At 41.4% G+C, this 25,927-nt stretch overlaps 3 protein-coding genes across 6 annotated transcripts; 1 reads left to right on the top strand and 2 right to left on the bottom strand.

Moving 5' to 3' along the window:
• Window positions 1–1,646: 1,646 nt before the first annotated feature.
• tbcc (tubulin folding cofactor C) lies at window positions 1,647–2,899 on the bottom strand. Its single transcript, XM_060939017.1, has one exon. The coding sequence runs from the start codon at window positions 2,836–2,838 to the stop codon at window positions 1,786–1,788; it is 1,053 nt and encodes a 350-aa protein (XP_060795000.1). The 5' UTR covers window positions 2,839–2,899; the 3' UTR covers window positions 1,647–1,785.
• A 6,894-nt stretch (window positions 2,900–9,793) lies between these two features.
• bicral (BICRA like chromatin remodeling complex associated protein) lies at window positions 9,794–19,886 on the top strand. Of its 3 annotated transcripts, none has more exons than XM_060940008.1 (11): window positions 9,794–9,927; window positions 12,219–12,264; window positions 12,628–12,676; window positions 12,898–12,963; window positions 13,057–14,427; window positions 14,540–14,600; window positions 14,688–14,772; window positions 14,879–15,024; window positions 15,111–15,205; window positions 15,352–15,454; window positions 17,063–19,886. In XM_060940008.1, the coding sequence occupies exons 2-11, from the start codon at window positions 12,224–12,226 to the stop codon at window positions 17,533–17,535; spliced, it is 2,490 nt and encodes an 829-aa protein (XP_060795991.1). In that variant the 5' UTR covers window positions 9,794–9,927; window positions 12,219–12,223; the 3' UTR covers window positions 17,536–19,886. The 3 variants fall into 3 exon arrangements, with proteins under 3 accessions (XP_060795991.1, XP_060795989.1, XP_060795990.1); XM_060940006.1 differs by lacking the exon at window positions 9,794–9,927 and adding an exon at window positions 9,973–10,210; XM_060940007.1 differs by lacking the exon at window positions 9,794–9,927 and adding an exon at window positions 9,973–11,649.
• si:dkey-21c1.4 (uncharacterized) lies at window positions 19,738–25,926 on the bottom strand. 2 transcript variants are annotated; one of them, XM_060940015.1, is made up of 6 exons: window positions 25,885–25,924; window positions 25,603–25,784; window positions 24,275–25,402; window positions 23,701–23,811; window positions 23,211–23,327; window positions 19,738–20,983 (listed from the first exon to the last, which is right to left on the bottom strand). In XM_060940015.1, exons 2-6 carry the CDS (start codon window positions 25,676–25,678, stop codon window positions 20,955–20,957), a joined length of 1,461 nt encoding a protein of 486 aa, XP_060795998.1. In that variant the 5' UTR covers window positions 25,679–25,784; window positions 25,885–25,924; the 3' UTR covers window positions 19,738–20,954. The 2 variants fall into 2 exon arrangements, with proteins under 2 accessions (XP_060795998.1, XP_060795997.1); XM_060940014.1 differs by lacking the exon at window positions 19,738–20,983 and having other exon boundaries at window positions 22,727–23,327; window positions 25,885–25,926.
• Between the last annotated feature and the right edge of the window lies 1 nt (window position 25,927).

The following is a 25,927-nucleotide window of genomic DNA, read 5'->3' as shown; positions in this document are numbered from 1 at the left end:
ACACACACACACGCACACATACCCAGAGCAGTGGGCAGCCATGCTAATAGCACCCGGGGAGCCTCGCTCAAGGGCACCTCAGCCGTCCCATATTAACCTAACCGCATGTCTTTGGACCGTGTGGGAAACCAGAGCACCTGGAGGAAACCCATGTGGCCACGGGGAGAGCACGCAAACGCCACACAGAAAGGACCTCGTCGGCCTCTGGGCTTGAACCCAGGACCTTCTTGCTGTGAGGCGAAGATGCTAACCACTACACCGCTACGCCACCATAATAATAAATTATTATCCTCCAATAACTGACATGTCCAGGGTGTACCCCACCTCTCGCCCATAGTCATCTAGGATAGGCTCCAGCTTGCCTGTGACCCTGTAGGATAGGATAAGCGGCTACAGATAATGGATGGATATTATAACCACTTACACCAGCGTGGGCGGCACGGTGGTGTAAGTGGTTAGCATAGTAGCCTCGCATCAAGAAGGTTCTGGGTTTCAGCCCAGCGGATGGTGGGGGCCTTTCTGTGTGGAGAACAGGATAAAGCGGCTAGAGATAATGAGATGAGATGAGATGAGATGGACTAAAGAAATCGCTTTCAGACATGATTATGCTTATTACAGAGGGAAAGTGCATTCCACTGAGCTTACACTGTCTATACTTTATATTATTCTACTCTTATCTCTTACAGTTTTCGAAACTGAACCTCCGAACCGAGGCTGACATACACACACTGTCACAGGGCCCGACAGAATCAGAACCATGTTTATTGGCCAAGTATGTTCACACACAAAGTCAAAATCACCAAAAAGGTCAAAATCGTTTTGTTTACGTGATATCTTCCTTCATATTCATCATCAGTGCTACCGGGTAAGGTTTGTTTTGCCTGGCAACACTTGTTTTATGTGTTTTTATTAAATAAAATCTGAAAGCAGGAAAAATTATTTTGAGATCAGACATTGTATTCAAACTTTGTCCTTTTCAGGAAACCTAAAAAAACTGCTTAAAAATGATGTTTATCCATGGTTTCATATGGGTTTCTTGGTTAACTTTGTAATTCATAGTTGTGAACGTAAACATCAGTATTACATATCTGTGTATGTGGGAAATCCAGGTCACGTTGTACGACACTGATTCCTACCCATCAGCCATCCATCCATTATCTGTAGCCGCTTATCCTGTTCTACAGGGTCGCAGGCAAGCTGGAGCCTATCCCAGCTGACTATGGGCGAGAGTCGGGGTACACCCTGGACAAGTCGCCAGGTTATCGCAGAGCTGACACAGAGACAACCAATCATTCACACTTATGGTCAATTTAGAGCCACCAATTAGCCTAATCTGCATGTCTTTGGACTGTGGGGGAAACCGGTGCACCCGGAGGAAACGCACACAGACACAGGGAGAACATGCAAACTCCACACAGAAAGGCCCTCGCCAGCCGCTGGGCTCGAACCTAGAATCTTCTTGCTGTGAAGCGACAGTGCTAACCACTACACCACTGTCCCATCAGTCAAAGGATATTATAAAACATTCATAAAAATCTGAAATCCAAAGCATGAAGGCAAGGAATGGTGCCTGTCTTCTTGAGGCTCAGTTAAGTACAACTGTAAGCCCCGAACACTAGAAAGGTGAATAATGAATAAAAGCATGATGCATTCAACATGTTTATTTGTACAAGGGAATTTTAAGACATCTCATTAAGTCAAGCAATCTGTTAATACTGGAATTAAAACATTGCAACGTTATTATATCAAGTTTTAATTTTAATTTAGAAGGATTAAAGTGTCAGGTCATGCTTCTGGCTCTGCAGCGTCCCAACAATACGTCCTCTCAGACTCTGGAATTATGGTCCAGTTAGGTGAAGGTGTCCCAGCAGCAAGCCAGTTGAAATCATCCACCTGAGACCAATTGTTTCTTTTGGGGTCCAGTCCGGACACTTGAAAATCTTCATCGAGTTGAGGATACCTCCAGTTGAAAGGAGCAAAACAGACACCACGACAGTCTTCTATTATTGCTCGGCTGGTGACATGGAGGTATATTTGGGTCGATGTGGTGTTATGGGTGCGCAGCTGCTGACAGGCCAGTACTAGAGTGGAGTCTTTACACTCATCGATGAAAACTGAACTGGACACAGGCCCACTGAGGATTTGGCAATCGCTCACGTGTTTAATATGCAGGGTACTCGGTGAGCCGTAAAGTCTCACCTTGCAGTTTGTCAGGTGAGACAACAGGACGTCCCGTTGCTGGATCTCTTCTGACTGTTTGATTAGAACTTCATTGTGGGCATTTGAGAAACCGCACTGTTCAGCAATGATCACAGAGTCCACCACAGTATGCCCAGGATCTGCTTGCGGTTTTCCTTCACTGCTCGAGGGAGTGGTACTGGTACCGGTACCGGGTGCTGCCTGCTGACTCGCCCCGGCCGCACGTGACCGGAAAGCGAATTTCTTTTTGGGCATCACCTCAGCTCTTTTCTCAGCTACAGAGCCTTGCAGTTTCTGCAGAGATTCTTGCGCCTGTCTTAGTTCGTACTGTGTGAGAAACACCGTGCTATCGTTCAGGAACTTCTGAAGGTCTTGAATCTTGTTTGTCGCCTCCTCTAACACCTTCGCGGCTTTCTGGTGCTCAGCCGATGCGCAGCTTGATAGCAATTCCTCAATAACAGCCTTCTCCGCGCTAAACGTAGCGCTGAAGTAACAGATCTTTTCCTCCGAAACTGTTTGACTCTCTTTAGCATTTTTGCGGCGCTCTAACTCTTCCAGTCTTGCCTGATCCCGGCGTAAAACACTTTCAGGGACTTTTACAGTGTCACTTGTACACAGTTTCGCTGAAATTCCATCCATGTTGCTAGGAAAAAACACTCTCCTGCCCAACCAGGAAGTAAATAACCGAGATCATGCGTAGTCTAATAAGCTGAATGATGATTGGACCAAAAAAAAAAACCCCTCACCGCGCCTCTTAGCTGCGGTTTGATTGGTCAATTCAGTCTTATGGCAAACACGACAACAGGGAGCCCAACTATTAATTAAATATTCCAAAGGTTTGTACTCGCGACGTTTTTTAATGTATTATTTGCAGCACAGAAAACACTACTTCCGGGTACCGGAGGTAGTGTTTGAGGTCAACCAATCAGAGCATGCGCCATAAATAACGCTGCGTACTACGTCACACCGCGGGAAAACCGAACTTAGAATATCCATCCATTATCTGTAGCTGCTTTATCCTGGGTCACAGGCAAGCTGGAGCCTATCCCAGCTGACTATGGGTGAGAGGTGGGGTACACCCTGGACAAGTCGCCAGGTCATCACGGGGCTGACATGTAGACACAAACACTCACATTCGCACCTACGGTCAATTTAGAGCCACCAGTTAACCTAACCTGCATGTCTTTGGACTGTGGGGGAAACCGGAGCACCCGGAGGAAACCCACACGGACACGGGAAGAACATGCAAACTCCACACAGAAAGGCCCTCGTCAGCCGGCTTGAACCCGGACCTTCTTGCTGTGAGGCGGCAGTGCTAACCACTACACCACCATACCGCCCAACTTAGAACATCTCATCTTATTATCTCTAGCCGCTTTATCCTGTTCTACAGGGTCGCAGGCAAGCTGGAGCCTATCCCAGCTGACTACGGGCGAAAGGCGGGGTACACCCTGGACAAGTCGCCAGGTCATCACAGGGCTGACACATAGACACAGACGACCATTCATACTCACATTCACACCTACGGTCAATTTAGAGCCACCAATTAACCTAACCTGCATGTCTTTGGACTGTGGGGGAAACCAGAGCACCCAGAGGAAACCCATGCGGACACGGGGAGAACATGCAAACTCCACACAGAAAGGCCCCCATCAGCCGCTGGGCTCGAACCCAGGTCATTCTTGCTGTGAGGCGGCAGTGCTAACCACTACACCACCATACCGCCAACTTAGAACATCTCAGGTTTTAATTTTTTTTTTAAATAGTGAAAGTGCAAATCCATCCATCCATTATCTGTAGCCACTTATCCTGCCCTACAGGGTCGGAGGCAAGCTGGAGCCTATCCCAGCTGACTATGGACGAGAGGCGGGGTACACCCTGGACAAGTCGCCAGGTCATGTATCGCCAGGCTGATACATAGACATGGACAACCATTCACACTCACATTCACACCTACGGTCAATTTAGAGCCACCAATTAATCTAACCTGCATGTCTTTGGCCTGTGGGGGAAACCAGAGCACCCAGAGGAAACCCACACAGACACGGGGAGAACATGCAAACTCCACACAGAAAGGCCCCCATCAGCCGCTGGGCTTGAACCCAGAACCTTCTTGCTGTGAGGCGACAGTGCTAACCACTACACAACCGTACCACCCAACTTAGAACATCTCAGGTTTTAATTAAAAAAAAAGTGAAAGTGCAAATAAAAATACAAATAAATTTCATAGCTAATTTATGTATTGATTCAACAATGTCAAAAGCTGTTGGTAGTATTTCATGTGACAATGTGTTGATGTTCAAATAAAATGTTTGATGACAATTATATGTGTGTTTTTCTTAACCCTTTGATGCAAAACATGGGTCAAAAGTGACCCGGCTGAGTTTTTATCTTCTATATCTTTGCAATAAATTAATTCCATCATTCAGTATTCAAGGTATTCCTCAATTAACTTGTTTTTGATCATCATACATCCTTATTTTATTTTTTCCTTTCTTACTTTTTGAATAAAAGCCCTTTTTGTATCACTACCCTTCTAATGCACAGCATGGGTCAAAAACGACCTGCATTCATTTTCCAGGTGATTTCATGTATGGCTGAGTGTTTCTATGATATACTCATCTCATCTCATTATCTCTAGCTGCTTTATCCTTCTACAGAGTCGCATGCAAGCTGGAGCCTATCCCAGCTGACTATGGGTGAGAGGCGGGGTACACCCTGGACAAGTCGCCAGGTCATCACAGGGCTGACACATAGACACAGACAACCATTCATCTATGATATACTTTTGAAATAAATTCATTTTGTCATTTACTTTTCCAAATATGCAGTAAATATCTTGTTTTTGTTTAGCACAAATCATCATTTTTATTTTTCCTTTCTTAAGTTATGAACAAGCACAGCTTTTGTAATTCTACATCAAGTTTACACACATGGGTCAGAACCGACCCGCATGCATTTACTCCAGCGTTTGGTGGGAACTGTGAATTGTGCTTGTGTCAGACATTTCACAGCTCAGCACAGCGCCCTTTGCCCATCTAATACATGCAAGTAATGTTTTTCAATTGTTCTAACGTTACCTTAGAAAAAAATCAATTATGTTTAGGTTACCTTGAGAGTGAGTAGATTACTTGTCAGAAAGTTACAAGTAATTACTATTAGCTACCGAGCTGTTGACATATTCTACTTTAGTTCGCTCATTTTACTGTAGTTGGCTTAGCTAACTACATAGTTAATAAATAAATAATTGGCCCCATTCACTGCTAAAGTAATTACTTGAAACAAATTATTATTATAGTATTAAGACATTTAATTTTAAATCACACTTGGATGGCCCATGTGTAGTAATATAAAAAGTATTTTTGTTCATAAAGTAGGAAAGAAAAAATTAAATTAATGATTTGTGGTAATTAAAAACAAGATATTTAAAGAATACTTGGAATATTCAATCATAAAATAAATTGATTTCAAAAGATAGAGCAAAGAAAAACTCAGTCAGCATGAAATAACCTGGAAAATGAATGCGGGTCATTTTTGACCCATGTTGTGCATTAGAAGGGGTGTGCATATGTTTTGCATCAAAGGGTTAATCAAATTTTATAATCATGTACTGTATACATAGATGTTTAGCAAGATAGGCTACTGATTTGGGTAGACCGTACAAGTTCTTAAACCCCCATAAAAGGAAAAATAAGGCTGTTGCCCTTGTTACAGTCAACTGGATATACAAAATAACTGTAGGTCTCTTATATTTAAATATACTTTTGATTTATTGAAGTTCGCTCAACATGGCTCCCAGCAGCATCAAGAAAAAAACTTAGATAACTGAACGATAATATAATATTTAGTATGGCTCTAGGAAGAAATATGTTCGCTTATAACGTTTTGGCAGTGCATAACGACTTCATAATAAACTGTGATCAATAGTTGGCATTTTTCATTTCAGATAATCCATCCATTATCTGTAACCGCTTATCCTATACAGGGTTGTGGGCAAGCTGGAGCCTATCCCAGCTAACTATAGGCGAGAGGCGGGGCACGCCCTGGACAAGTCACCAGGTCATCGCAGGGCTGACACATAGAGACAAATTCACACTCACATTCACACCTACGGTCAATTTAGAATCACCAGTTAGCCTAACCTACATGTCTTTGGACTGTGGGGGAAACCGGAGCACCCGGAGGAAACCCACGCAGAGAACATGCAAACTCCACACAGAAAGGCCTCCATCAGCCACTGGGCTCAAACCCAGAACCTTCTTGCTGTGAGGTGACAGTGTGAACCACTACACCATCATGCCACCCCATTTCAGATCATATTAAAGGCAAAGTCAATTAATTTGGCATTTTTATGTCGTGATTTCTTACAAGATGTTCCGCTTCCAAACAGCCAGGAACAATGCCTATGAAAAAAAAATTCTATCACCTATGACAAACACTGTCCAAATTTGACAGATGAAGGACAAATGCTGTTTTCCTGCGGTGTAACGTAGTACGCAGAGTTATTTATGGCACATGCTCTGATTGGTTGACCTCAAACATTACCTCAGGTAGCCTTTCTCAAAGGTAGTGTTTTCTATCTGTGATCTACCATGCTTGCCTTCTGGCTTCTGCTTCTGCTTCCGCTTCTGCTTCTTGTAGCCATCCTTCACTGAATTACCACTCCAAATTATCCCTCTAGGGTACTGATCTCTTTGTTCGGGCATTTTCAACAGCCGTCCCCAAATTTGCCAATCAGAAAATGCATATTATTAGTCCAACATATTAACTGTCCTGATTTTCATTCATGTCAGGGATACTGGGGAGATGGACAAGATGTGCCACTGGCCTGACATATATTTTGTCCTTAACCTGGATCTTGGCAGTGCGTACGGTTCCATCTGATCCAGGAATGAGGTGAACAACCTTATCCACCGGCCAAAGGGCTCTTGGTAGTTGTTTGTCCAGTATCATAACTGCTGACCCTAGTTGCAAGTTCTCAGTCTTTACTTGCCATTTCTGCTGTGACTGTAAGCTGGGCAAGTAGTCTTTCACAAAGTCTTGCCAAAACTGTTTTCAGCACGAGATCTTCAGGGTTGCCATGAAGCTGAAGGTGTTGTGCTGCAGGTCAGAGAAGAATAGTCCTTTCTGAACCATCATCTAGAATGGCGAGTGTGGCAAGATATGAGACAGTGTGACACAAGCATTACATGGCAAGATATGAGACAGTGTGACACAAGCATTACATGGCAAGATACGAGACAGTGTGACATAAGCATAATGCTTGTGTCACACTGTCTCGTATCTTGCCACGTAAGCGGCGTGTGGGTCAAACGCCAAGAAATGAGGCACATTTTGTCCAAAATTAAAGTCCTCTGACGTACATGGCATATGTGTGGCGTTACTGTGGCATATCTGGGGTTTGTAGGGGGTTCAAGGGACATAAAGTTATGGCGTACTGAGGCGTATGCGTGGCGTATGATGCGTTGCCACGGCATAACCGTTTCGTTGGTGTGGTGTTTCATTCTCCTGAGGAGGCTATTACTCTGTTTATAGTAGTCTGGATATTTTTTATGTAAATCTGTTTTTCCTCAAGTATTATTTCATATATACCTTAAATCTGTCTGTAGGATGTATACAGTCTGGTAGCTTGGCATTTAATACAGGTGTATGTAAATCTGTGGTCTTAACTGCTTCAGTAGTTTTCATACATGGCCTTACATTTTTTGTTGTAAAATCGTGTGAAGGGGGCACTTGAGGTGTGGTCACCCTGGGGCACCACATGATGCTTATCTGGGCTTGGTTGTGTATGAAAATCCCAGGAGATCAGCAGTTTCTGAAATACTCAAACCTGCTCACCTGGCACCTACAACCATGCAACGGTTAAAGTCACACAGACCACACTTTTTCCTCGTTCTGCTGTTTCATGTGAACATTAACTGAAGCTCTTGACCGCTATCTGCATGATTTTATGCATTGTGTTCCTGTTAACATGGACAGTGAGTGTAATTTCCCTAGAAAATTGTACCTGCATCTTGGAATCCAAACCTTACTTTGCGTCAATAAGTTCTCACATAACAAGAAGGCTATAAAAACTAACACGCACTGTAATACGGACAATTTGTTGATATAATTTTTAAATGACTTTTATCCCATCCTAACAAGTCGGTGAGGATTTTGTTATTTTCTGTGTGCACTTTTCTGTATTGTTATGATGTAAAAGCAAAAGTGGATAAACCTCTAGAAATACTCTCCTCAAACATAGACTCCACTGCTTCATTGAATTACACAGAGGGAAAAAAAATTTAATACTTAAAATCGCAATACAAAAAAGTTAGATTTCTGCTGTGACAGTAAAACAATTCACGCATTTTTTATTGCCCTGCCATTATTAATTTTATTAAATGTCTGTGAATGAATCATACAACCCTGTAAACATGTAAGACTCTGAACAATGTTAGACGATGTAAGAAATAAATACAAAGTGAAAAAAATAATAAACTTTCACATTTAATTTCCAGTGAATGCATACCATTGAGGCTGTGAAACCTTGATGTCAATGTGGAAAAAAATGTGATGATACTCCTACCACTACTATTACTACTACTAATAATAATGCTTCTCTAACCTTTAGGGGAAACTATGGCTTAAAGGTTAGAGTAGCAGCTTTGGGACCAAAAGCACATCGGTTTCATTCCCTAGACCAGCAGGAATGGCTTGAGCAAGGCACCTAACCCCCATCTGCTCCGGGTATGTTGTACATCACTTTGGGTAAGAGTGTCTGCTAAATGGCTGTAATAATAATTATAATACATAGGGCCAAATTAGGGGCGGCACGGTGGTGTAGTGGTTAGCGCTGTCGCCTCACAGCAAGAAGGTCCTGGGTTCGAGCCCCGGGGCCGGCGAGGGCCTTTCTGTGCGGAGTTTGCATGTTCTCCCCGTGTCCGCGTGGGTTTCCTCCGGGTGCTCCGGTTTCCCCCACAGTCCAAAGACATGCAGGTTAGGTTAACTGGTGACTCTAAATTGACCGTAGGTGTGAATGTGAGTGTGAATGGTTGTCTGTGTCTATGTGTCAGCCCTGTGATGACCTGGCGACTTGTCCAGGGTGTACCCCGCCTTTCGCCCATAGTCAGCTGGGATAGGCTCCAGCTTGCCTGCGACCCTGTAGAAGGATAAAGCGGCTAGAGATGATGAGATGAGATAATGCAAATAAATACATTTGAAAAATAACATAACATCATTGCCTACATATATCTATTGCAATTATTTAATACAATAAGAAAAAAAATCCATCAATACATAACCATCCTTCAATTAAACTGTTGATAAATTCAACATAGTATTTTTTTTATCACTTTCCAAGCCCCATGGCATAAGAGGCGATGTAATAATTACAATAGCACAGAATGATTGGCCATTTTGGGTGTGGTCCCAGTCGAAACTCCGCCCCCTACCGCTGAACTTCAACTAATAAACCAACTGAGGATAAACATTGAACTCTGAACTGATTGTAGGGTGTCACAGTGACCTGAAAGGTCAGCCATGTTACCCTGTATGTGTTTATGTGAAGTGTTGAGTTGAAAGTGGAGTGTGGTACAGTGTTTGTGAGTGACTTTGGGGCTACAGGTGGCGGTGGTGTTGTTTCCCTCAGGGCTGCAGATGCGCCTTCTGCTGGAGCAACGTTGCCTCAGCGGCCCGTGCAGAGATGGCGAGGAAACCCCGGTGACACGGCACTGCTTTTTCATGACGGTGAGTTTCCCTTTGAGTGTATTATAATTTTGTGATAAAAATTTCAAGGAAAAAACACACACGGCCTCCTTCCACCCCTTCCTTCGGGGAGGGAAGAGTGAGCGCGGAGAGAAAAATCTATCTGAGGCAGAGTAAGGACAGTGAGGGAAAATATATGAGTGGGAGAGAGGGAGAAGAAGAAGAAGGAGGAGGAGGTGGAGGAGAGGAGATGAGATGAAAGGAGGGGGAGCAAATTAAAAGTTGCCAAATGGAGATATTGGGTTTCAAGAGGAGTGAGACAGGAGTAAGGGTTTGCCTCTTTTTCAAAGTCGTCTTTATGTTATGCAAATTGAAATAAATATTTATTGTTTGACACGGCTTACTGCGTTATGTTTTGTCGTCGAATTGGACCCGTTTCTGGGAAGGAGGGGAAACCTAACCGAGCAGGCTAGCCTTCAGTCCTCAGCAGGCCATTAGTAGGAAAGGAAAAAGAAATGCGAGGATCTGTTAGGTTTGTTTTCTTCTCGCAAACGAACACAACGTAGATTGTTGTTTTTTTAATTTAGATAAGCATCCGAAATGATGCCAAACAGATCAAACCTGTGAACGGTTGCTAGTCCAATGGTGGCCGTCGTGCCTTCCTTTCCTCACTGAGTCCACCTGAGCAGGAATGAAGCACAGGATCTCAGCTCACTGTCCCCTACTCTACTCTACTCTACTCTGCTTCTGAACAAACCCAAAAGCTCTTGTTGGTCGTATTCCCTTTTCTCGGATGTACAATCGAGACAACCCCGAGCCTCATGGCTAAGCTAAAAAATAAAAATAACACGACAGAGCTTTCAGTTTGAGATCCGATCCGAGTGTAGATGGAGAGTGAACAGTCCCCCCTCTCTCTGCCACAGTTTAAATTAGGATGTATATTGAGGGTTGATGCTTTTTGCTGCGTCTCCTTTCCGCCCCCCAGACTGCAACAATCCAAGAGCTAACTAAAGCTGTGCTAGCTGGCTATGGTGGGGTTGGGTTTTTTTTTTCTTCCCTTCAAAGAGAGGAAGGAAAACCGACATTTCTCCTCCCTTGTTTGTCTAAAGTATTAACACGGATTAACCAAATAAGTGCCTGTTAGATATATCTAGCTGTAAACATGTAGGCGCCAGACTGAGTTTTTTGCTCTACATTTACGTTGTCATTTTGGTGTAACACCGCCATGAAGCGGCCATTACACACAACACAAAGTACCCAAGCCATACACACACACACACACACTCGGGCTACTGCAAACAAAAATCACCAAACGAACATGAATAAAAACGCATTTTATATGAAAGTGAAGACGAATTGTGAACATCTCAACATCTATTTCTGTAATAAGTGATCCAGTTTGACCTTAGCAAAGGATTTTAAAACGTTTTGTATCATGACATATTAGCATGATATTTAAAATAAACCCAATAACAGCGGCTTGCTGAAGGAAAGTCAGTCTTATTAAATATCTGACCATTATGTCCTGCTCATCCGCCATATATATATATATATATAGACTGCTTTAGTCCCTGTCTTTTTATATACATTTCAAGTTTGTTTGTTGTCCGTATCTCTTCTTAAAAACCTCAATACGTTTCTCTGACTATTCCGGACAAGTGTGTGTTTTGTAAGCGAATGAACATGTTGGTGTTCGTACATTTTGTCTGGTTTCAGCAGAGTGGCGCAGTTTCAGCTAACAGCCGCCATTTTGCACTCGGCTGGGTGAGGAGCTGCGGGTTTGTGTTTGTATGAAATGTACCGAGGAGACACACACACACAGTTCCCTACACAAACACGGCAGGAGTAAGACTTTCACGTTTTTATTTATTTATGCTAAATTACAAGCAAAATCCCCTTGACTCACACTTTTCTTACAAAACAATGGTTCAATGTATAGTTGTGCTCATTTTGATCAACATGCCAGAATCTGATCAGACTACATTTTTAATTCCTGTCGTAAAACACTGCAGTTATTCCCCGTGCTTTCTCTGTCCTCCTCATGCCTGTAGCCCCGTACTGTACCTACAGTCAAGTGTTCCTAGGGCAAACTTTTTTTATTTACAGAAACGCTGAATGTCAGTTAAGAGTGCAAAGAAAACCTATTTGGATATTATATTGACGCTTAATCTGTCATTGTTAAAGAAATAAACTGGGTGTGATTTTTATGTTGTTGCACAAAAATACTATAAAGCGGTTATATTTTCCTCACTATAAATAAAAACGGGTTACGATATCACCATATTTCAGGGGAAGAAGCTCAGATCTACAAGTGTGTTTTTCTTTAACTTTAGGTGTCATGGATGATGAAGACGATCGCCGTCTTCTGGATTTTATTGGGTGAGCTTTATTATTATTATTATTATTATTATTATTTACCTTTTATGATCTACTATTTGGTCCAAAATTTGAAGCATGAAAAGACACACCATTGTTACAGTATAAAAAGTGAATAAATTAGTAAGCTTGATGAATATAAATGTTCCATACATTTTTTCCAACAGGGAAAAACTTTGAATTAATGCTTTGAGTTATGAATAAATTAATGGGTTTGGGGGAAAAAAATTTTTTTTCTTCCTGTTGCACAGAAAGATTAATTATTTAGTGATTTAATGATGCATGATTTTAAAAACAGCTCTTTGCTGTTACTGTATCCTCTGGCCACAGGCCCATATTATGCATTTTTTTTTCTTTTCTAAACAGAGATGTACAAGCTCTAAATGACTATCTTCACGGCTCCAATAGCAAATCGGTAAGCTTGCTAATGTATTTCAGTGGTACTAGTGGGTATGGGCTGTTTATGGACATCTAGATTAATTTCTGGAATCTACAACATCCTACTTTTGCGTTTTCCTTGATCGAACACACCATTCAGTATTTATTAGCTAATAAAACCCTTCAGGATATCGGTTATATATGCATTGTGCTGGTTGCCTTGGACTTTTTGGCATTCCTTTTGTGACCTTTGAACAGATAGAAGAGGATGACCTGACAAATGCAGCTTATGAATCTGCAAGCTCATTTTTCACAAATGACACAGTAAGAGAAAATCTAATAGAAAACATTATTTATAGTCAGTTAGTTCGGAGTAAATGATGCTAAAATTCCAATTCTTTATATTCTCCTGTTTAGGGTGGCTCAGATGAAGGACTTAAAGATGGCCACAATCACCTGGAAGTGTTTGGTGAGGCTGGTGAATCTGGACTCACCAGCAGCCTTCAGTTTATTGAAGATGAACTGGAGGGTGGCGTCTCCCCGAGTGGTGGGGTTGATCTTGGTAGTGAGGACCAACCTTTTGATATCCTACAGAAGTCTTTATTGGAGGCAGATATTACTGAACAGACATTGGCCGAAGAGGCATTGCTGGACTCTCAGCCAGCTATGTGTCCTAGCACTGCAACCTTCCCCCAGCAGCTGGTCTCTGGAGGAATTGGAGGTGTTTCAGGAACTGGACTGGTGGCTCCAATGCCCCTAGCTGGGGCACAACCTCAGGCTTTTATCCAGCAAGTTCCCCAGCTGCCATTGCCAAATGGACCAGCAGGACACATTCAGTTATTGAGCTCTCTTAATGGAAGTACTCCCTCCATGATGACTATCAAGAGCCTGGAGCGACCTCAGATCCTCTTAAGGCCTGGTGGAAATGCAGTGATGGGCAATGCTGGGCAGGGTACAGCTTTCGTTCCTTCTGCACCTGGGCAGGTATCTGTTCCCTTTAATAAAGGGCCAATACAGCTGCAGAATATTATTATTCAGAGAGGCCCTGTACCACAGTCTTTGGTCAGACCCATTCAGCCTAAGGCTGTCCAAACAGGTGGACAAACTGTGTACAATATAAGCAATCTAGGTATCCAACCCAACACCACTACTATTGCAACCCCAGTTAATACTATGGGGTACACAGCCAATGGATCTCCACAGACTACCCAGCAGGTAAAAGTTGTAGTCCATTCTCCCTTTGGACAACAAGGGCAACCACAGGTTCAAGCCAGTCTTCCCCAGGGGCAGTTTTTATTACCCACTGGCAGCACTGTTCATGGGCTTCAGGCAGTGAATGGTCAGGTGCTTCAAAGCAACACTCAAGTGAGTGACCCATCCTTAACTAGCACTACTACATACTCTATCTTGACTAATCAGAATACAGCTGTGCAGATTATCGCTGGGCAAAATTTTGCAGCTGGTGGGCAGATGATCGTGAATCAAGGTGTGGTTAGTGCAGGTCAGATAGGGCAAACCTCTCCTACAGGGGTAATGCAGGTTGCTCAGAGGCCTGGTGGCACAACCAAAGTCTGGACTGCCAATCCATCACCCACTCCAACCGCTGTACAGGCTTTGCAGGCACCAAACCGTCTCACCATGGTAAACTCCACAGGCCAGACTCATCTACAGATATCTGTTAGCCCAGGACAGCGTCTTCTGGTGCCTGTAGCACAAAACAACACAAACTCTTCACACACTGCAGTCCAAGAACTACAGTTTGAAAAGCAGCAAATACCTCTCAACCAGGTAAGGCATTATTAGCAATTTCATGCTTTTCCCACTAACTTTTTTTTTTTCTTCCTTCTGTATAAAATGTATTATCAGTAGCTCTAAACATTATATTTTTCTGATTTAAAAGGACTCCACATTACCAAAACAGAAAGCTCAGACCCAGCTGGCGCATCTGCTTGGTACTAAAGGTATGACGATATATTACACATCCAGTTTTGTTTACTTTTTCTGCTAATTGTCAAATTTAAACAGTGAGAAAATGTTTACATTCTCAGGGGTGAAAACTTCTGCCAACCAGGAATCCCTTCTCCTAACTATTTCAAAGAGACCTGAAAATCAGCAGCTTAGCAGAGGAGGAATGTGAGTGACCCAATAGATTACTCAATTGCCATTTTATTGTGTTATGCTGATATGTATTATTGCTGATGTCCAAAAATGTTATTGCACATTCTACACATTTTTACAGGGTTCTTGAGCAGCTAAAGAGAGATCATACCAGGGTCGTATCTCCAGACCGTACACCCTTCACTTCACTAAATGATGTCATCGACAGATTGCTGCCCTATCATGTGTTCCAAGGGGAGCCACCCTCTGAGGAGGATTTTGCCAAAGGTGTGATTTCCTACACTTAATCCACACTGAAAATGCATCTATGAGACTTTTATAATGTAAGCTTTTTGTGCTATTTGTCTTTGCAGTGGATGAAGAATTTGAGGCAGCTGCCACACAAGTGTTAATGAGAACACAGTCCATGGTAAACAAATACAGGCGTTTGCTCATGGTGGAAGCTGAGGTAGGTTTAGCTCAAAGTACTTTAAAAAAAAAATTCACTAGTCCTGTTCAGAAGTGTCTTCTCCCCTCAAGTTTGTACTTCAGGGACCTCTTCTGCCTATGATTAGGAGCACAAACATTCATCAGATCTGTATTTTACTCTCACAGCGGTCCAGCCCTTCATCAGAAATGGTGATGATAGACAGGACATTCAACCAAGAGGAACGAAATAACTTAATTCAAGACAAACGAACGGTACTTGTAGACCCAGGTAAAAAAAAATATACATTAACTATTTAAATGCACAGTACCAGTCAAAAGTTTGGTCACACCTCGTTTATAGGTATTTTGACCATTTTCAGCATTTGTTGTCTTCAGTATTGTTCTACAGAGTTATGAAATAATATATGGAATTATGTGGGGAAACAGTGTTAAAATGTTCATATTTTAGATTCTTCAAAGTAGCCACTGTTTACCTTATGCCGCTTTTCCACTACAAACGCGGCTGAGCCGTGCCGTGCTGAGTTGGGCTGAGCCGAGCTGAGTGGGACTGTTGGAGTTGCATTTCGACTACAACCGCGCTGAACCGTGCTGGCTGGAAGTGGGTGGACACATTGGGTGGAGTTAGCGAAAGTGGGTGGACGTCACGTGATGTCGTTAAGCGGCGCAAACAGTGACATCAGTGACCTTTTAAGCGGTAGTCTCACGACCCGGATAGTAAACAATAAACATGGAGGACATGGAGTTGTTAGTGTTGCTGGTCTTGGTGCTGTGGCTTGTTGTCACCGACAACGCCAACAGATACTGGCAAGAGCGTATAGATGAGGCGAGGCGCATAAGGCTTCAGAAATTCTCGTAATTCTTCTTCTTCCGGGTTTACGGTGTTTACAGATCCCAGCGTGCTCGCGGGGCGTGTGTGGGCATGTGAGGACACTCCTCCTCACCAATCAGTGCACAGGGGAGTGTCTCCTCACGCCCCCAGCTCCACTCAGCTCGGTTTGGCTCGCTTCAGCCCCACTCCAAAACCGTGCGAGTTTTAGGTGCTAAGCAGGGCTGAAGCGAGCTGAGTCGTGCTGTTCTGAGGTAGTCGAAACGCGAGCCGTGTCGGGCTGAAGTGAGCTGAAAAAGGGTAGTGGAAAAGGGCCATAAGTGACAGCTTTGCACACGAGAAGAAACCCTTTTTATTTTCGTCACATGTACACTCAAGGACCGTCAAACCCATTTGAAGCAGTGAACACATACATGCACACGCAAGTGAGCGTGAGCAGTGAGCACACACAACACCCAGAGCAGTGGGCAGCTGTGCTACAGCACCCTGGGGAGCAGTTGGGGGTTAGGTGGCACTTCAGCCATGATGCAGAAGAAGGAGATACTGTTCATTCACTTAGCTCCCCTCACGTTTTTCCTGATGGTCCCGGGAATTGAGCCGGTGATGCTTTGGGCTGAAGGCTGCTTCTCTAACCTTCAGGCTGTGGTTGCCCTATTGGCATTATCTTAACCAGCTTCATGAGGTAGTCACCTGGAATGCTTTTAAATTAACAGGTGTGCCTCAATCCAAAGTTAATTAGTGCAATTTCTTGCCGCCTTAAAGTGTTTGAGATCATCAGACAAATAACCAATTATAAAAATACAGCAAATAAGACTATTTGACCACTGTAGTAATAGATATTATATCAAGACTCAATCAACTAAGTAAAGAGAAATGACCTCCATCATTACCTTTTAATTCAAGGTAATTTTAATTCAGTTTAATTAATGGTTTGAAGAAAAAAAACAATTGAATTAGGTGTGTCAAACTTTTGACTGATACTGTAGATTAACTATTTTAGACCTTTTATGATGTTGACTGTACCATACTGTTCTGTCCACTGTGTTTCAGATGGCTTTATAGAGGAATTCTGCTGTGGACCTAAGAAGTTGACTTCAAACTCGGTGGCCATGGATTTAGATGGCCATGAGGAGATCCCCAGTTTGATGGAGACTTCTCCTAGCCAAGACACACCACACGTACAAGGATACGGAGAGAGGACAGAACGCCATGTAAAGCCTGCTTATAGGACAGACGTTTATTCAGTTTTTGAGGATCCAGGGGGTGAGGGCCATGAAGAAAGCTTCAGTAAGAGCAGCCTGGACATGAAGAAAATGAAATCCAACAACAACAGCAGTAGCAGCCAGCACCACCAACACTTTCACCCTGCCCATTACTCTTGCACATCTCCCAGCCATTCTCAGCACATTTCTGGCCATTTGTACCCCTCTGAACAGCTCCAGTCTTTTGGTCATGGTCATGTCCAACTATCTGACACTGATTCTGTGCTTGAAGCTGCAGTGAATAGTATATTAGACTGTTAGCATTTATTTTTTTTTGTTTTGTTTTATTGTGTTGGATACTGTCACAATCGTGAGTCGAGTCCTGCAACATGTGAGACTAAAGGATGCACTTCAGCAAAACAAATGTTTGTGCGCACAGTGTCCCTTTAGTACATGGTAAGCAGTGCAGAGAAAAAAAATGACTGTGCCTACTGTTCTGGAAACGTTTACATGAAAAGCCTTTTTGGAAGTGCACCCACACAAAGCAGTATGGTCTGATGTTTGAAAAATGCTGGTTACACAAATGTGTGTATGACGTGTGTGTTAGTTACTGTCTGTAGTTCTGGAACATACCTACTCATAGACACTTTGATCAGATCAAGAGTACGCTTGTACCACGTGTGGAGGTTTTCTGTGTCCGTTTTAGTTTAGGTGTAGGCAGGTCTTTTGTGGCTGGAAAAGCAGGACTTCGTAAGACTTACTGCTTCTGACTTATAGCTGTCCTTGATCTTTCAATAAGATTGTTGCAGTAGTGTCTGGCAAAATAAGGCATCAAAATATAGGCACTCTTAGTTGTTTTAAAGTAGTAGTATTTAATCTCGGTCCCACAACCTCCTTGCACTGCACATTTGGGTGTTCATTCTTTTAAATTTCTGATTTACTTAAGAAGAGCTCGAAATTTATCTGAACAACTGAACTGGTTGAAATCCTAAACTATGCAGTCCAGGTGAGGAATTGAATACTGTTGTAAGAGCGATGATTGATTGATTTGATTGATTGATTGTGCTCATTTCCTTTTATTTAGCATTTAGTTTTGTACCTTACAGGTATGTGACCTTCTGTCCACAGAGACAAGCTCACTTTGAGTGTATTTCTTTCCTTCCTTTTTTCCCCTCCCTTCTTCCTGCAGGGGAAATGTAAGTCCTCAGATTGAGGGTACAATGTTATATTCTTCTATGCTTTTGTTCATTTTTTTTTCTTCCTTTGTTGCTTCTAGCCCTGGAGAGAGAACTTGCTCGTGCATAACTGTAAGTTGCATTTCCATGAGCCCAGAGAGATACTGTCCCAGACGTCTTCATTTCCCCAGTGTTCCCTGCTGGTCAGGCTATGTTCTCTCTATGGTTTTCATTCTTTGGTTGTAGCATCTAACATTTGCACACACAAACATAGTGTCTTTTAGACAATCCTGTTTTCTACAGCGTGTCTCTAGTCACTATTTGGTAAGTGATTTTGAAGTACCAACAATTCCATTTAATATGGAATAGACGTAATGCTTTGCCTACCCATTTGGTTATTTGACAGAGATTGACAAGTTACCCGTGTGTCCACCAAGGTTTTTTTTTGTTGTTGTTTTTTTAAATCACATGAACATATTTTAAAGCCACAATCACAAATTTTAAAGCTACTTTATATAATTTTGATATTAGTTCAAGGAATTACGATTATTCTCAATCATCAAACATAATACATGTTAAATACACAGATTTCTATACTATATAACTGCTAAAATATTTTTAGTTTTGTAGTATTTCTAGAAATGCAGACAACTGCTCAGATCTTCTTAAAAATGTGGTTCTTTTGGGAAAAATAATTCATTCAGAGCTCTATTTAGAAATTTTAGGTGGCAAACTGCATCCCTGATGAAGCATTTAGGGATTTCTTTGCTTCCAGTTAGTAGTTCTGAAATTTCTGACTGTGGCTTTTTTTTTTTTTCTTTCTGACTGCTTAACAAGTTGATAACTAACTTGTTTAGCTCCAACAACAGGAGCGAGACCAATGCAGCATAAACAGCAGTGATGCGTTTGCTCGATACATTTATTTTTGTCCACTTGTTGGTATTGAAAGGTTTCTTGTGCCTAAAATATGATTTCCTTAATCAGCAACACTATACTGTATGTATATATCTTTCCCAGCAATTCAACCAAATATGAACAAAAGTTGTACTATGAAGTGATGTCTGAGATCTGAGCTTGTGTGGGTGAAGGAGGTTCAGCCTGAAGACCTTTTTGTTTGAGGGGCTTCTTTGCCTTAGTGTACGCAAGAACAATTTGAACTGTTTGTTTGTTTTACGGTACGTATGTGGCCTTCAGTTAATCCCAACACCACCATCTTGAAAGTTTGAAGTCATCACCATACTTATAGCATTTCATTTTCATACAAAAGTTTATTTGCAACATTTGTTTTGTATTAAAAATGAGTACAACAAAATATTTATAATTTTTGTAAGAAAAGTATGGAAAACCAAACAAAAAGGAAGTTATTTTTTATGTTGAGTATACCTTGTTTATGTGAAATCAAAATATATGGTCAGATATTGATTTATTATTTAATTTGTGTTCACTACAACAGCAAAGATCAATCAATATTAAATTCACTTTGAATACAACAGTTAACGCATGTGGTACATGATTCTTTTGCTACCAAAAATGTACACTTTTAGTATTTATCACTTATAAATACTGACATTGTGTTTTAATGGGGGTGGGGGGGGGGAATATCAGTTATGTTAATTTAAAAAAAAAAAAGCCATTCCCTGTAAAAGTATCAAACCAGTTCTTTAATTAGATTTCATCCACCATCACCTAAAAAACCCAAATGTACTCTAACTCAAAGCACTGTATTCCACACTCATTTAAAAAAAAAAAAGTGAGCGGACTTAAACTTCAGATGTTCCTGATACCAGGGCGGCACGGTGGTGTAGGGGTTAGCGCTGTCGCCTCACAGCAAGAAGGTCCTGGGTTCGAGCCCCGGGGCCGGCGAGGGCCTTTCTGTGCGGAGTTTGCATGTTCTCCCCGTGTCCGCGTGGGTTTCCTCCGGGCGCTCCGGTTTCCCCCACAGTCCAAAGACATGCAGGTTAGGTTAACTGGTGCCTCTAAATTGACCGTAGGTGTGAATGTAAGTGTGAATGGTTGTCTGTGTCTATGTGTCAGCCCTGTGATGACCTGGCGACTTGTCCAGGGTGTACCCCGCCTTTCGCCCGTAGTCAGCTGGGATAGGCTCCAGCTTGCCTGCGACCCTGTAGAACAGGATAAAGCGGCTAGAGATAATGAGATGAGAATATGAGATGAGATGTTCCTGATACCACCCTCTTCCCCAAAATACATGAATGGATGTTAATGAATAGTTTCTTTCGCAGGTTACTCATTTCTTCATCAAATTAAAGATTCTTACATGTGTTGGAGTCATAAATATTTTGAAGCTTATTAACCAAGTGCAGTGGCTTGGAAGGAAGTCAAGTGTATAAGTAAGAGATCTGATACTTGATTTGAAGTCAGCGTTTGAGTACTCACACTTGTTTGTGTATGTCAGTGTAGCATTCATTTTGCATTAATTTATCTAAATGAATTAAAAATCTAAATAAATTACTTTAAAAAAAAATCTAGTTTCAAGTATTGCAGTTCACATTTTGCAATACTTTGAGGTCAATAAGGTTTGAAAACCTATGAAATTCACCAAATACTCTAATGGTACGTCCTCCAGCGCTGTTTCTCTACAAACCAACAGAACACACGTTAAGCACATATTACATAATCATAGACAAATGGTATTCTTGAGTTATTCCACGAAATCGAGTCATATGTGAGCTGATAGCCGACAAGGCGCGTAGCACCGAGTAAGCTATAAGCCATGTACAACCCCGATTCCAAAAAAGTTGGGACAAAGTACAAATTGTAAATAAAAACGGAATGCAATAATTTACAAATCTCAAAAACTGATATTGTATTCACAATAGAACATAGACAACATATCAAATGTCGAAAGTGAGACATTTTGAAATTTCATGCCAAATATTGGCTCATTTGAAATTTCATGACAGCAACACATCTCAAAAAAGTTGGGACAGGGGCAATAAGAGGCTGGAAAAGTTAAAGGTACAAAAAAGGAACAGCTGGAGGACCAAATTGCAACTCATTAGGTCAATTGGCAATAGGTCATTAACATGACTGGGTATAAAAAGGGCATCTTGGAGCGGCAGCGGCTCTCAGAAGTAAAGATGGGAAGAGGATCACCAATCCCCCTAATTCTGCACTGACAAATAGTGGAGCGATATCAGAAAGGAGTTTGACAGTGTAAAATTGCAAAGAGTTTTAACATATCATCATCTACAGTGCATAATATCATCAAAAGATTCAGAGAATCTGGAAGAATCTCTGTGCGTAAGGGTCAAGGCCGGAAAACCATACTGGGTGCCCGTGATCTTCGGGCCCTTAGACGGCACTGCATCACATACAGGCATACTTCTGTATTGGAAATCACAAAATGGGCTCAGGAATATTTCCAGAGAACATTATCTGTGAACACAATTCACCGTGCCATCCGCCATTGCCAGCTAAAACTCTATAGTTCAAAGAAGAAGCCGTATCTAAACGTGATCCAGAAGCGCAGACGTCTTCTCTGGGCCAAGGCTCATTTAAAATGGACTGTGGCAAAGTGGAAAACTGTTCTTTGGTCAGATGAATCAAAATTTGAAGTTCTTTATGGAAATCAGGGACGCCGTGTCATTCGGACTAAAGAGGAGAAGGACGACCCAAGTTGTTATCAGCGCTCAGTTCAGAAGCCTGCATCTCTGATGGAACGGGGTTGCATTAGTGCGTGTGGCATGGGCAGCTTACACATCTGGAAAGACACCATCAATGCTGAAAGGTATATCCAGGTTCTAGAGCAACATATGCTCCCATCCAGACAACGTCTCTTTCAGGGAAGACCTTGCATTTTCCAACATGACAATGCCAAACCACATACTGCATCAATTACAGCATCATGGCTGCGTAGAAGAAGGGTCCGGGTACTGAACTGGCCAGCCTGCAGTCCAGATCTTTCACCCATAGAAAACATTTGGCGCATCATAAAACAGAAGATACGACAAAAAAAGACCTAAGACAGTGGAGCAACTAGAATCCTACATTAGACAAGAATGGGTTAACATTCCTATCCCTAAACTTGAGCAACTTGTCTCCTCAGTCCCCAGACGTTTACAGACTGTTGTAAAGAGAAAAGGGGATGTCTCACAGTGGTAAACATGGCCTTGTCCCAACTTTTTTGAGATGTGTTGTCATGAAATTTAAAATCACCTAATTTTTCTCTTTAAATGATACATTTTCTCAGTTTAAACATTTGATATGTCATCTATGTTCTATTCTGAATAAAATATGGAATTTTGAAACTTCCACATCATTGCATTCCATTTTTATTTACAATTTGTACTTTGTCCCAACTTTTTTGGACTCGGGGTTGTACTACGAGATAGTGACTTTTATTCTATCCACACGTTCACTGGATTTTGAGAAATTGAGCATTTTTATTTTTTTCAAATTCGATAAAAACTTTATATAAAACGTTCGACAAAATCGTTGCCGCTTAGAATGTAAACAAACTGGTGAAATAACTAACAATTTATGAAAAATGCTATTATAATAATTCTTGCAAAATAAAAAAAGATACGTTCTTACCATCAAATACCTTAATTCCATATTTTGTTGCTTTTTTTCCCTGTGTTTTTTTGGGGGGGGTTTGTTTTCAAGTAGTTTTTATTTTGTCCTTGGGTTGGTTCAACAACACGCTCTGCCATTTTGTTTTTCTCTACTCACAATATATGAGCTGATATCCTAGTAGTAGAGTAGCCAATCAGAGTGCGCAATTGCTCATATCCAGTGAATGTGGATAGAATAATTGCGTATGTACCATGCAAGAAGAAATGATATCTACAGTTAACTTACTGATATGAGAATAACTCCATATGTAACTCAGGACACAGTAGCCACCAATCAGCATTGCAATCCCACCTATTCCTCCTTTCTGTACATCAATGTACTTCCTGTAATACCACTGCCAACCTGGCGGATGCAGAAGTACACAGAATTAGTGTACTTAGTGCTTATCGTTAAAGACCTGGTGTGGTTACACTTTTTTGTTCCAACCAGTCAGGAGATTATCCCAAGTCTAAAATATAAAAGCCTTAAAACTCATCTGTAGAATGAGTGTAGGTATAAGTGTTCTAACAATTTAAACTTCAACAGTATCTTTGGGAACCTCACACAGTGGGTACACAATGCTGTTTGTCATATACGTTCGTGTTTTCCCTGAAGTCATCAGACAATCAAAATGACATCCTGGGAAAACACTAAACTGTATGGAACATTGACTAAATTCATGTGTCTTTTGTCTACATCAACTCTCACGGAATAATTTTCCAAAATAGAAATAGACCTTTGTTAAACATTGTCACGGTCTCCTTGGGTGATTTTGGTGTTCGGGCACCAAGCCAAGAAAAAAGCTCCTTCAGTTTCACATCTCCAAGTCTTCGCTCTGTCATTAAACCTGCCCAGACAGATACAGAAGCTCCATAAATCTCCATGGATGTGAGAATTTGTTCACAGTACACATTGTGCTGTAAAGGTCTGAGTTTCAATAGACCTACGTAATGAATTAATTAAAGAAGTGGTAGTTCAACAGGTAATGAGACTTTACGTTTGCAGAATCAAAGCTAGTCAGGAGTGTTCATAATTGATACCTTTAGGGTCCTTAAAGCAAACAGGAAGCAACTAAATATATTTTAATAGCTGATAGAGCTGTGGTACATCAATGCTCTGTAATATAGCAATAATGACCTTTAAAACAATGCTTAATATAACTTATATGATGGAATGTTCAGCTAGGTTAAATTTATTTTAATGGAATAATTACAATATGACAAACTTTTTTTCTCTTATTTCTGGAGCCACTGTGTTTTTTGTGTATAACATAGTAGTAAAGTGAACTATTATTAAAGAGGATACTCTACCTTGACTCTGTGGTGAAAACTTGGAGGTTTGGCACTTCATCAATACATTTTCATTAGAGGAGATTTCTGAATGACTCGAGAAGAAAAACGTTTCACCATAACCTGTTGCCATCTCAGGGGAGTATGCCATTACGGACATGTTTTGTAAGCGTGAGCTGAGCACGTCTTCAACTGACTTTTGAACTGAGGTTTGGGAAATCGGAAGCTGTATAGGGCAAGCCTTCATAGTAGCATTTTGATCATTCCCTGTATGAGAACTGAGTACACACTCTGAAGTGTTTACATACTTAGTAAAAGAGACTTTGTGTGCTGAAACTATGGGAAATAACACTGGAACACGGTCATGTCTCCCTTCATAAAGTGCGTGTTTAATGTGGTCCCACACACAAGTCTTAGTTTGAAATACAGTCACAACTTGCTCGTTTACTCTTGAACCCAGTTCTTTGGTCAAAGGCTTTGGGCTATTTTGTATCTGCTCTGATACACAAGTATTTTCTTTGCACTCTTGCATACTTTGTTTAACCTGGCAGTCTGTGGTCCATGGAACTCTTTGTAAAGGATCTGTGGCAGTGCTGGTGATAAGTTGAGAAGTCAAACTGGTTTCTGTGAGCCCTTTTTGCCCACCGGGGATTTCTTTTTCTAATAAAGGTGCATCTGTTATGGGGTTTTTGTACGTTTTACTGTTATGCTTTTCCTGCTGAGAAACTGAATCGAATTCAATTCTTGTCTGTGTCTGCAGCTTTGCTCGTTTCAACATCTCTTGTTCTCTTTTTGCAAGCCACTTGATTTTGGGCTTCAAAGTGTCTGTGTCCATTGCTTCAGCTGATGGGACTTTGGATGAAGTGCTTGGGAGTGTGAAGGACATGTTTTGTAAAAATTCCTTATCTACGCTCACCTTTTCAACTTTTTCGGATTTCACTGGGGATATGGAGTTTGCCTGAGATGTTGGATAATTCAGTTTAGTGTCAGTGTTGACTTTATTTGTCTTATCCTTATTACTTGTGTGTTTAAAAGTAACAGCCGGGATTTCTTTAGGTCTTTTAGCAGTCTTGGACCCAGGGGCCATTTTGCAGTGAGGAAGATGAGATTTGAGCCTTTTGAATGGCTTCCCACAAAACGGACATGTCTCTGTTTAAAAGAAACAGATGAAACATTAAATAGATTCATAGATTAAACATATTTCACTTTCATAATCCAAACATGCTTTGTTTTTAGCCATGTGTGTGCAATTCATAACATCTGCGGCTGAAAATCAAGGACTTAAATTGGAAATAAGTATTTAAAAACCAAACAAACCTCGTGTTCGTATATTTCAGGCTAATACTCACCTAAGCTCATCTTGAGCTTCACTAAATGATGCCGATTGTCACTTACGTTTGATAAATAAACACACACTTTTACCATAACTATTCAGAAGCACAAACTTGTTTTTAGTGCCATATCTCTGGCAGCAGAGTTCCCAGGAAACACGTTGGAAACAAAGGACCCATTGTGGTTCTCCTCGCAGCGCCTGTATATAAATAAATAAATAAATAAATAAATAAATATTATAGACTGACTTAATTATTTCTTTTTGAAATAAAAATGTCAATCTCAAAACTATAACATACAGCAAAAAAAAGTCAACACATTCAAAATGTACAGTATACAGTG

Source organism: Neoarius graeffei, chromosome 14, assembly GCF_027579695.1.
Source record: "Neoarius graeffei isolate fNeoGra1 chromosome 14, fNeoGra1.pri, whole genome shotgun sequence".
Taxonomy (NCBI): domain Eukaryota; kingdom Metazoa; phylum Chordata; class Actinopteri; order Siluriformes; family Ariidae; genus Neoarius; species Neoarius graeffei.
This window is presented reverse-complemented; position numbering and strand designations above follow the sequence as displayed.

Bases quoted from the DNA above. Each gene is read 5' to 3' on its own strand.
- tbcc (XM_060939017.1), bottom strand. From the start codon at position 2,838: ATGGATGGAATTTCAGCGAAACTGTGTACAAGTGACACTGTAAAAGTC.
- bicral (XM_060940008.1), top strand. From the start codon at position 12,224: ATGGATGATGAAGACGATCGCCGTCTTCTGGATTTTATTGG. The intron at 12,964-13,056 runs GTAAGAGAAAAT...TCTCCTGTTTAG, and splicing joins CATTTTTCACAAATGACACA to GGTGGCTCAGATGAAGGACT. The intron at 15,206-15,351 runs GTAGGTTTAGCT...TTACTCTCACAG, and splicing joins TGCTCATGGTGGAAGCTGAG to CGGTCCAGCCCTTCATCAGA.
- si:dkey-21c1.4 (XM_060940014.1), bottom strand. From the start codon at position 25,678: ATGGTAAAAGTGTGTGTTTATTTATCAAACGTAAGTGACAATCGGCAT. The intron at 23,812-24,274 runs GTAGAGTATCCT...CTGTCTGGGCAG, and splicing joins GTTTTCACCACAGAGTCAAG to GTTTAATGACAGAGCGAAGA. The intron at 23,328-23,700 runs GTCTATTTCTAT...TGCATCCGCCAG, and splicing joins CGTGACAATGTTTAACAAAG to GTTGGCAGTGGTATTACAGG.